Source organism: Maylandia zebra, linkage group LG9, assembly GCF_041146795.1.
Source record: "Maylandia zebra isolate NMK-2024a linkage group LG9, Mzebra_GT3a, whole genome shotgun sequence".
In the NCBI taxonomy this organism is placed as follows: domain Eukaryota; kingdom Metazoa; phylum Chordata; class Actinopteri; order Cichliformes; family Cichlidae; genus Maylandia; species Maylandia zebra.
The window spans coordinates 31,182,885-31,193,411 of record NC_135175.1 but is presented as its reverse complement, the minus strand read 5'-3'; the positions used below and the strand labels follow the sequence as shown (position 1 = coordinate 31,193,411).

At 40.3% G+C, this 10,527-nt stretch overlaps 3 protein-coding genes across 5 annotated transcripts in view; 2 read left to right on the top strand and 1 right to left on the bottom strand.

The window, feature by feature from the left end:
* Window positions 1-1,077: 1,077 nt before the first annotated feature.
* On the top strand, window positions 1,078-5,908 carry psme2 (proteasome activator subunit 2). The gene is made up of 11 exons (XM_004551793.4): window positions 1,078-1,250; window positions 1,536-1,568; window positions 1,699-1,761; window positions 1,861-1,947; window positions 3,293-3,341; window positions 3,443-3,540; window positions 3,645-3,713; window positions 3,846-3,913; window positions 4,011-4,065; window positions 5,307-5,393; window positions 5,580-5,908. The coding sequence occupies exons 1-11, from the start codon at window positions 1,203-1,205 to the stop codon at window positions 5,658-5,660; spliced, it is 738 nt and encodes a 245-aa protein (XP_004551850.1). The 5' UTR covers window positions 1,078-1,202; the 3' UTR covers window positions 5,661-5,908.
* A 7-nt stretch (window positions 5,909-5,915) lies between these two features.
* lsm5 (LSM5 homolog, U6 small nuclear RNA and mRNA degradation associated) lies at window positions 5,916-8,156 on the bottom strand. Of its 2 annotated transcripts, XM_004551792.3 has the most exons (6): window positions 8,009-8,156; window positions 7,768-7,905; window positions 7,159-7,254; window positions 6,397-6,424; window positions 6,239-6,311; window positions 5,916-6,143 (listed from the first exon to the last, which is right to left on the bottom strand). In XM_004551792.3, the coding sequence occupies exons 2-6, from the start codon at window positions 7,802-7,804 to the stop codon at window positions 6,111-6,113; spliced, it is 267 nt and encodes an 88-aa protein (XP_004551849.1). In that variant the 5' UTR covers window positions 7,805-7,905; window positions 8,009-8,156; the 3' UTR covers window positions 5,916-6,110. The 2 variants fall into 2 exon arrangements, with proteins under 2 accessions (XP_004551849.1, XP_076744437.1); XM_076888322.1 differs by lacking the exon at window positions 8,009-8,156 and having other exon boundaries at window positions 7,768-7,974.
* Window positions 7,181-10,527, top strand: part of avl9 (AVL9 homolog (S. cerevisiase)) — a 27,122-nt gene continuing 23,775 nt past the window's right edge. Inside the window, exon 1 of one of the 2 annotated variants that reach the window (XM_076888321.1) lies at window positions 7,181-7,299. Coding sequence is in view for 1 of the 2 variants with exons in the window: in XM_004551794.6 (XP_004551851.1) it covers window positions 9,142-9,225 (84 nt within the window). In the remaining variant the exon portion in view is untranslated. Of the gene's footprint in view, window positions 7,300-8,978; window positions 9,226-10,527 lie in introns of those variants that run through there. The other variant, XM_004551794.6, reaches the window with a different exon arrangement.

Below are 10,527 nucleotides of genomic sequence, written 5' to 3'. Positions count from 1 at the left end.
GGTCTGGAAAACAGAAAACATCCCGTCAAAGGCAGTTCTCTGGGTGAAAATGTTGATGCCAGAGGTCAGTGAAGAATGGCCAGACTGCTTAAAGTTGCTAACAAGGCAACAGTAAATCAAATAACTTCTCATGCAGACGATCATCTCTGAACGCACAGCACATCGAACCTTGAAGCAGATATGCCACAGATCTGAAGGCAAAAGAAGGTCTAACTTGGTACTACCAGTGAGTGCCACTTTATTAGGTACAGCCACATTTTTATTTAGGTTCATTTTAAGTGAGTAAGTAATTTCCCATTTATTTTTCTTTTTTCTAAAGTATAGTTTTATTTTATTTGACTTAAAAGAAATGTGTCAGCTCATAAAAACCTTTGTTTTATATATTTAATGTTTCTCAAGTTTCTTGACCAATCGAAAAAGAAGCTACTGTGCAAAGTCACGTTCATTTTAGCACAATCTTCTAGAAGTATATATATTACATCCAACGTCATTCATTAATCTTGCTCTTACTCTGATGACTTGTTGACTCCTTGAACTCCATCAGCAGATTAAGCTCCTTCATACAAATACAAGACAAAAGACGCGTTCAGGATGAGGCAATGAAGATCATAATAAGTAATCACATTTTGTTTAAACCACATGACTTTTTTTCATTGGCTCAGTTTCATTTTCTTTTTCAGTTTCTTTTGTCAAAGGTCCTTTAGGGGTGTGAAAGAAATCAGCTTTATACTGTAACTGACGTGAGGCTGTATCAGTGAACCTGATCCAATTTATTGTTCATTCTACAGACTTACACTGTACAGGAGATTAAAAGAGGCCATTTTTAAATTGACGGTATATATTTAAATTCTTAAACTCTTTAGAAATTGATTTGAAAATGTATTTATTCTAAAATCACTATTCTGCTCTGCAGACAACCGCCTTCATCTTAAATAATCCTGTAAACGCCTCTCGGTGTCTGTACCGTGTACTGGGTTGCCATGTACAGGATATTCAAGTTTGAAAGCTGAGCCTGTGCCAGGAGAGGAGGAGGGAGTCAGTAGGAGGCGCATCCGATATCAAATCGAAAGCAAAGTGAATGAGGAAATAAAAAAATCCACAAGACAGACATATTGTCCTGTGCTGCAGCCGTCGGACTTCATTTAAACCGCTCCAGCGGATATATTTATGATAATATATTCCTGAAAAAAGTTTCTTTAGTCATGTCAAAGGCAGCGACTCTGAAAATAAGCAGCACGACTGCGGGGAAGGTAAGTCGGTGAGCTTTTGCTTTTTGGGAGTAAGCGCTCTCTGAGGAGGGCAGGTTGCAAGGTAAAGGAGCTAAACGGCTTCCTGCGGCCTGCAGTGACTTTAAAGCGGACTTGGTGTGAGTGTTGAGCCCCGGTGTGTTTGAAAGCAGTCGGTTATAGTTGAAAAGCAGCGGAAAGTCCCCCGCAGCGGGCAGGAAAACGAAAGTAAAGCTTTTCACAAACGTGAGTCAGCACTTGAACCGTGTTTTATTTGGTTTATTTAGTCTGCTCACCTTTTCTCCACAGGTGGACAACTTCCGCCAGGCTCTGTATCGGGAGGTCAGTTGACACATTGATTGCGTTAAATTAGTAAAATATTGAAATAAACCAACTTTTGTGACTTAATAATGACTTGAGGCCCCTCTTTGTGTGTGTGTGTGTGTGTGTGTGTGTGTGTGTGTGTTTCCAGGCAGAAACTCTCTTCTCTGACTTCATCCCTCTGAAGATCATAAAGCTGGACTCTCTGCTCAAGGTGAAGCATTTTAACTGACAGCCTCTGTGACCTTTGATCTGGGAAAACTGCTCTTCACTCTTGTCCTTGTGTTTGTCTTTTATTTGATTATTTTGTCAGGATGAGGGCTTCAGCATCACAGAAACAGCTTCCCTTAGGGCTCCTCTGGACATCCCCATACCAGACCCTCCTTCCCCCGAGGACGAGGTGAGAGCGCTGCAGCCTGTCACGCTTTTAGCTTCATCTTTCACTAAACATGGCCAACATGAATGTGTTTGAGATCACTCATTCCATATGAATGTGCTTCAGTCCACTAAAACGGTGAGAAGGCTTTTACTTTGAAAAACTGGGTCATTCGGCAACATTAATTGACCCATACACTGACACAAGAACTTGTTCCCTGCCTCTCATGCAAGGACGCTTCAACACGTAGACTTGAGGAGGCGGGGATCGAACCACCGACCTTTTGATTAGTAGACTGCTATCAGCCCAGCTATGAAAAGTGCCATGGAGTTTTCTAATATCCTCACTTTACTACACAGGCGTGGAAGTTAATATTTCTGGAGCTTTACACAATCACTGTGATTTGAAATGCACATGTAATAAGACATATTATTTAACTTGGGCTGTACCAACGCATGTTAAAATAAATCTGGGTTGGTTTGGACAACTTTAATTGAGGCTCGTGAATTATAATGAGCCGGACATCCAGATAAGATTCAGGACGACGCTACTAATTACATTATTATAACAACTTATCTTTATAATATCATACAGAAGGAATAAGAAAAGGTCAGTTATGGTCAGAAGTTGGGATAAGTGAAGGTCGGTAACTTTTGGTTCATTTCATCTGTTTATTGAATTAAAATAAAACACCCTGAGACTCTCAGGGTGAAGCTCGGGATAACATAGTGACAGAAGCTTAGATCTCTGACAGCAGATTTGGAGGCCTGTAAAGACCCCGCTTTGCAGGTAGAGGACTGATATTTGGTTGCAGCTTGTCATATACAAGGCACATAATATTCCTTAAAGCTTTTGAAATCAAGGGAACAGTTTCACAAAAATTAAGCTCAAATTTTCTGAGAAAACTATTGACATTAGAGACCAGAAGCTTTGCCCTTCCAGAAATCTCAGTTATATTTTTTAATATACTGAAAGTTACTTTTCTGACGTGCTCTTCACTAGTGCATTAATTGACACAGTCGACCGACACACTCACATCTCACTGTGACAGCTTTGACCTTTGAATGTGTCTTTATTGGCTCTGAATGAATTTTAACTGGATTAATGTGAGTGCAAATATTCAGCTTCCTCACTTGCAGAAGGAAAAAGGGGTATAGCACCTATGGAGACATCAAAACATGTGCTATGATTATCAAAAAATGACCCCACCCTGCCATGTTGCTGTGGGGTCACAGATAGGATTATAAAAGAAGGAGGAAGGCTGTGCACAGACTGCTACTGTGACATCTGATTTTTCACATTTTTAATTGATTTAAGACGCCCGGTAAAGCCGATCTTTTCTCACTCTGTAAAAAAATGTCTCTCTCAGGAGATGGAGACCGACAAGAATGAAGACGACGAGAAGAAGAAGAAGAAGCGTAAGGCATTTTTGTAGTCACACATGTGAAAACTGAAAGGTAGCATGTGATGTCTGTGGGGACGGGGAACAAAAGCTTCATCTGTTCTCTCTGCTCTTCAGCGCCGAAGTGTGGCTTCATCAAGGGGAACGAGAAGATCACGATGGTGCTAGAGAGAGTGAAACCAGAGATAGTCGCTTTTAGAGAGACCATCATCACTGTGAGTGAATCACTGCCGCTCTGAGGGCTGATTGATGCTCTAAGACAGGAACAATATGAGAATGATTTTAAAATGAGGATTAATGCTCTGGGTTCAAACTGCAGGTCACCTGCTGGATTCAGCACCTCATCCCAAAGATAGAGGATGGAAATGACTTCGGAGTTGCCATCCAGGTATACGTCGTCTGTTTAATTGGCTGCTCTTTCATTTTAACTGAATATAAAGCCACTGATTTTAACTTTTGGATTAATGTGATAAAGAAATACGTTGACCTTTAAGGTTTTTTGGGTTTTTTTAAACCACAGGAGAAAATCTTGGAGAGAATCGCTGCAGTGAGAACCAAAGTCGACGGTTTTCAGACCAACATCAACAAGTAGGTTGGACGTAAATCCTTCTTTAAAGCGCGGCAGCTGCCTTTGTGTCATTTTACTGAGAGTGGAGCCTTTCATCACTACTGTTTAAATCCTCAGGTACTTCACAGAGAGGGGGGATGCTGTGGCCAAAGCTTCTAAGGAAACTCATGTGGTGAGTGATGATCTCTGCCTTTCTGCATTTGAACGCAGACTGCAAACATCGCGCCACAGAGTTCAAACACACTTAGGGTGCTTTCACACCTGCTGTGTTTACTTCATTCAAATTGAACTCTGGTTTAATTTGCACCCCGTTGCGTTTCTTTTGTGCACATGTGAGCACAGTAATAAAGACCCTTTGGAGGAGGTAGTGTTCCTCCCGTACGGTTCATTTATGTTGTGAATGCACTCTGACCTTAATCTAAACTGCCAGGTGTACGTTGCTAGATAAGCTAAACATCTCCCTGTACCTACATGTGGTTTGCATTCTGGGATGTGGACAAGGTAGACAAAGGTCTGTACAGGTTAGCAACTAGCTATGAAATGGACCTAATCCTCCAGAACACAGCACCTTGTTCCTGTTTGTACTTTTGTCGCTCCCACCCCAGGCACATCTGGCCAATACGGGGACTGAATGTGCTCACGTTTTTGTAATCATGCACTTTGGTTTGTTTGGAGTTCACTTGGATTCTTTTCTGGGTGAAAAGAAGCCAAATCACAGGAAAAAAGCTACAAGTTTGCAAACTCATCAAATGATTCGGACCAAAGTTATAACAAACTATAGGTGTAAAAAAACGCCCTTAAAAATCTTTCTCATATAATAGCTGGAGCAGTGGTTCCCATAGTTTTCTAATATTGTGCATCCTGACCACCACATGGAGCAGAGGAAGTGATGCTGGATGAGTTTTGGGAAATTTTCTTTCAAGTGGAAAGAACAGCTGGATTTAATGCCAGTATCAGATTTGAACAGTATAAAAGGTGGATGATAGCGGCACTTTGAAGTCTCACTTTTAGCATTTTGGCCACCACTGTTAATTTTTGGCCACCCTTTTGTCCAGACATGCCTGCTAATTACTGTGACATAAACTAATTAGATGCCAGAATTTCACGCACCAAAACCCGATCACAGACTTCTTGTCTGTTACACACAGCAAGTCACATTAGTCAGATAACTCTATTCAAAATGGATTAAAGTCAGTAGAAGCAAGACTGAATACATGTGTGGATGAGAGCTGCAAAGGTAAATACACTGAATATGAGCTTAAAGCCTGAGAGAAGACACAAAGATCTCAGAGATGGATGAACACTAGCTGGTTTTAGTCTTTTTCGTCACTGAACATCCCAACAAGCCTCGAAGTTTATGACACAAAAAGGAAATATGAAAAATGCCTTTAACTCTTTTTGTTCTGCCCTCAGATGGACTACCGCTCACTCGTACACGAGAAGGACCAGGCCATCTACTCGGATATCAGAGTGATCGTCCTCGACATCCGCGGCTTCTACGTAAGAAGCCTACATTTATATTTCTCCCCAAATACTTTAAACCATGGAAAAAAAATGGATCTTAAATAAAATATTTGAGTTTTTCTAAGATTAAAAAACTGATTTTCAAACAGTTTAATCACTAACAATGTATTTTTAGCTGCTGTAAGTCAATTATTAATCTGCATCTCTGCTCGTTTCCCTCAGGCCGAGCTTTATGACATCATCAGCAAAAACCTGGAGAAGGTGACCAACCCAAAAGGAGAGGAGAAGCCCTCGATGTACTGAGGCTCCCGGGGAACGGGAAAAGCCACTGGGATGAATTTAAACAACCTTCAGCTGCATTGATCACCTGCTAAACTCAATATCAATCAAGTATCCGGCTCTTTGTTTGATAAACATTTAAAATAAACACATAAACAACTGGATGGTTTTTTTAGTTCTGCTGTTTCATGGTAACACTTTGGTTTTATACCAAGATTTGCACTAAATTTTAAGTTGTGTGGTAAAGAATGAATAAAGAAAAGTGTTTTTCAGACTGTGTGACATCCTCAGATTTATTTTTAACAAAGAAAAACTTTTCGACATGTGCACCTCTCATCAGTGAGGAATCTTATTACAAAAATATCTTTCTCATTCAGGAGGAAAAACCCAAAGAAAAAACAAGACATCAACAATAATAATTACATAATAAAGTCAAGAACAGCAACACAGGAAGGTTAACCGGCCTCCGGGCATTTATACTTCTGGTCCTTCTCCACCAGGGATGAGCTGCAGAAGAGAAAATATGCAGCCATAAATCATCCTGTGAAGGTTTAAAACACCGGGGGAGATTATGGGACACAATCAGGCGTTTGTTTGTTTACCATGGTGATGTTATTGCCATTGAGGAGGATCTGGTCGAGCTTGGTTATCCTCCTCCCCTCTGGTGTTATTTCACTGCAACACATTTGTTTATAAATATAGTCAGCGGTGAACCCGAGAAAAGGTGTAGTTAGAGTAAAAATGCAACAGGAGTACTTACAATTCTGTCACATCCTCCAGGACCATGTCTGACACACACAGTTAAAGACAAACTGTGCAACAATAAACAGTAAAGAGACATCAAAGTGCAGCTAAAAGCTTTACACAAACGAGCAGGAGGATGTGGAGACGTGCACGAGAGCAGCACCAGCGCCCTTTTAGAAGATGCACCAATGTTATCAATTTGAAAAATCCTAGCTGACTTCCCTCTTAAGTTATCGGATTCACAAACTTGGGTTTCCGAGGTGCCCACTCAGGTGATGATAATACCCCATCAGACTTTTAAGAGTAAAAATGAAAGAAGCCCAACAGCAGGAGGAACCCAGGCCCCACTGCACCAGAATAAGATCTGACAGCAGAGGGAAATGGTCTGTGGCCACCATCTATTACCATGGTTTATTACTCCTATCTGGATAGATTGACACGCCTGACATGCCTGAAGTTGAACTGTTGTAGTGTGATCACTGACTGTTTCCTTAAATTTTTTGATCAGTCTATTTGTCCCTTGTTTGTACAGATCTACACACTTTTTGTGCCAATGGTATTCTGCAACTGTCCTCTCTCACATTTCTAAATAAAACAGAAACAAAAAGTAACACAATAGTTCTCGTACTGCTTCTCATCGCATGGGCTCCACCTGTGAGCATGGATGACTTCAAACAGTCGATGGTGTGTGCAGCACAATACAGTAAGACTTTGTACATTGTTGGTGTTGAGGCGTGCACTAACTCGCTCATCTGGACACGTTTTAATTAAAAGATACTGACGAAGTCATCGAAGCCCAGCAAGGTGCCGACAATTTCTTTGTCAGTTTTCATGACGATGTGAATTCGGGAGCCGATACATTTGTCCACAAGCTCTGCAAAAGGAAACATACAGAGAAATTACACATCCTGTAATTGAGGTGAGTGTTTCTACTTTTTACACTTCACTTACCTACCTACTTTATTAACTGGTGTCTATCTTTGTTAAGGACTCAACAGTTAACCCTTTGAAATACTATAAATTTTTAATAACTAAATAGAATAAAAAAAGACGACAATGTAATTTTTAAATTTATTTTGAACATGCCAATAGGGCAATAGACGATAATCCAGTAATCTGTAAATTTTCAGCTAGAAACCTGCCCTCTCTGCCACTTTAATAAACTAAACCAAATAAGAAGCATTTTGTTTGTGCTTGTAGAGAGTAAAGCCGCAACGTTAGCTCCCTACCGGCGTGATGCTAATGCTAACTAGCAAACATCTGCCTACAAAATGATTTTCAGTGAGCCGCGGCTCAAACTGCGGCCGTCGCACGCAGACTCGGAACAGCCCAATTTAAACCCACAGACGTCAGGAACAAAAAACAGCATCATAGAGATTTTACAAACCGAGCGGGAGCAGCTGCGACGGGTTTGTAGCCGACATGTTCAATCAAGAGACTTCCCTCCACAAAGCCAGAAGTAATCGACAGACGAACAGTAGTGGGCCAGCCAGACAAGATCAATCAATCAAGAAGAATTTCGTCTCTGGGGAAACAAAAGAGTCTCCTTTTTAAGAAATTCAAACATTCATGGTTGCAACCAAATATAATACACTTTTTAAAAATTCAAACAAAACACACACACACACCTGAGGGTGATATTAAATTATTCTGTATGTCTCCACACGATGGCGCAAGTTGTGTCGAGGAACACATGACATCATTTTTGTGTTTAAAAAAGAGAACAGAACAGAGATCAAGATAATTCACCCCTGTAAAATCTGACCGCGGATATTTATGCTTCATCTCTCCTTGACAGGTGGAATTTAAGGTGACATGCACGTTGTCTATTGAGCGAGAAACACAAGAGCTAAGCTAACTATCTATTTTTTAGATGCAGATTATCCGGACTTTATTCTAGGGCAAGCTGTCTGATAATATCAATGAAATTCCAGATCGAAATGAAGGAAAATATGAAGGAAATGTTAGTCAACTCATTACTTTTTCCACAAGAACTTCAGCCTGATTGCATTTAAAGCCTTTAAACTCATTCTGTCCTGCTTAAGAAAAAAAAATACACTCCATATAATTGTTAACTGTTATCTAATTATATTATGTTATATTGGTCAACAGCGAATTAAAACTTTAATCTGTCATTTTAATGTTTTTATTACGTTATATTAATAACATTATACAATTGGAAACCTTAGCTAAAAAGTAATTTAATAAGATAGGCAACAAAACAGTTAATCAGTTAAAAGCTAGTAAGCACAACTTAGCTAAATAATTATACTTTACAAGTCTCGATTTTAGTAAAATTAATGTATTTTTGGTTAAGCTAGCTTTAAAGTCTAGATTGACATTTATCTCATTAAACCTGAATTTATTAAGGTAAATTAAATTCAACTGACATTTTATTTTAAGTTGAATTTAATATCAATGCAGAAATTTTAAAAACTGTAATAAAACCTTGGCGTTTGTCTGCACACTTAAGAACGTTTTGTCCAAGTAAATGTGCTCCATTGACTCTACTTAACTGAAGACTGTCCTTGGGGAGCAATTAACTGTAAACTTAAATTTCGCTAAGCGAAAACGGAAGTGCGCTGCGGGGAATGCTCTTGCCCATTTGGCCAGTGGGGACTAAGCGGAAGAGAAAATCATCTCTGCTGTGCTGCTGTCACATATTCAGGGAGATATAGACAGAACAGTCGGCCTCGGTTAGCTGTGTTTACATCCAATTCCGGAGCTAAAACAACGCTAGACTGCGGGTACAGGAGCGGGGATGGAGCCTCAGGGCAGAGACGAAGGGAAGGGGCCGGTGCTGCACATCGTGGTGGTTGGATTTCACCACAAAAAAGGCTGCCAGGTACGTGAACCCCTGCTTCCAGCTAACATCGGCTAACTGCTAACCGAGTCCTCACATCGAGTTGACATAAAGGTGCATTTTCACTAAACTTCTGTACAGTACGAGTGTCAGCTTACGTGTCTATTATGCTCTTGTTTTTTTAAACAGCGCATGCACAGTCCTGCAGTAATGCGGACATTTCTAAACATAAAAACAGTAAAAACTACAGACTTCTCACTGCCTGGCTTCCCTGTCAGGTAAGAGGGGTTAAGATCAGCTGTTTGCTGTGGGCTCACATGGTTATATAACACCAGCCCTGCTGCCAACAGTTCAGTGTTTTCATCACAGGCTGCAGCATACTCATCATCACTGCTCCTGGACCCTGCTTGTATCTGGGTATGCACAAAAATGGAGCAACAAGCCGATTAATCAATCAGTTCAGGTTTTCTTTGAGCTGTTTAGAAACATTTTCTTGGTCTCATGTCATTGTTTACTTAATATTTAGGGTCTTTTGGTCAAAAGAAGACACTTGAAACTGTCACTATTATAGGAGTTGTTGTTTAAAAGTGAAAAATATGTTTTGTGCCCAGCTGACAAGACAGACAGAAGGCATTACTGACTCATTATTCTAGGACAGCACTTGAGCAGATTTGCATGCTAAAAAGTTTTAAAAACTCCTGCTCGATCTTGCACTGGCCCTTTACAGGACTGGTTAGTTTATCCTCTGCCTGAAACAAAGTCTCTCTTTAAAGAGCCCCTTCCGTTTAAGTCTGCTGTTTCTTGATTGGCTAACTTCTAGAAGCTTGCTGAGGGGCAGTAGCACTCAGTGTTTACCTTTTTATTTTTTTTTTTTTATCTTTTTAAGGATTTTTACTACATATGAAACTTTGGCCCTCCAACGGGGAGGTTTACAAGATTTCACATTTGTAGCAGTTGTTTAATTGTGAAAATAATTTGTCTGACAAATCATCACCTAAGACCAAACTCTGTGTGGCCGTTAATGTAAAGTGAGCTTAACACCCTGCTTTACTCATTCTAATTTTCTCTCACATTGTTGTTTTGTTCTTCTTCTTCTGCTGCTGATTCAAATTTCATTAAATGTGCAGTTACACACTGAACTTCCTCCTCCTCCTCCTCCTCAGTGGTGGTGTTGTTGTCTCCGCTCTCCATCTGTTTTTCTTTCTGCGGTTTTGCAAACAGCTGCTGCTCAAGCACAAAGATAAAACAGCAGTTCTCCTGATGTAAAGATGAGACCAGAGCCCCGATAAAGCACCCAGTGTGCAGTCTTTGTTGCCTTTAATGGGCCTGCACTCGGGGATGGAG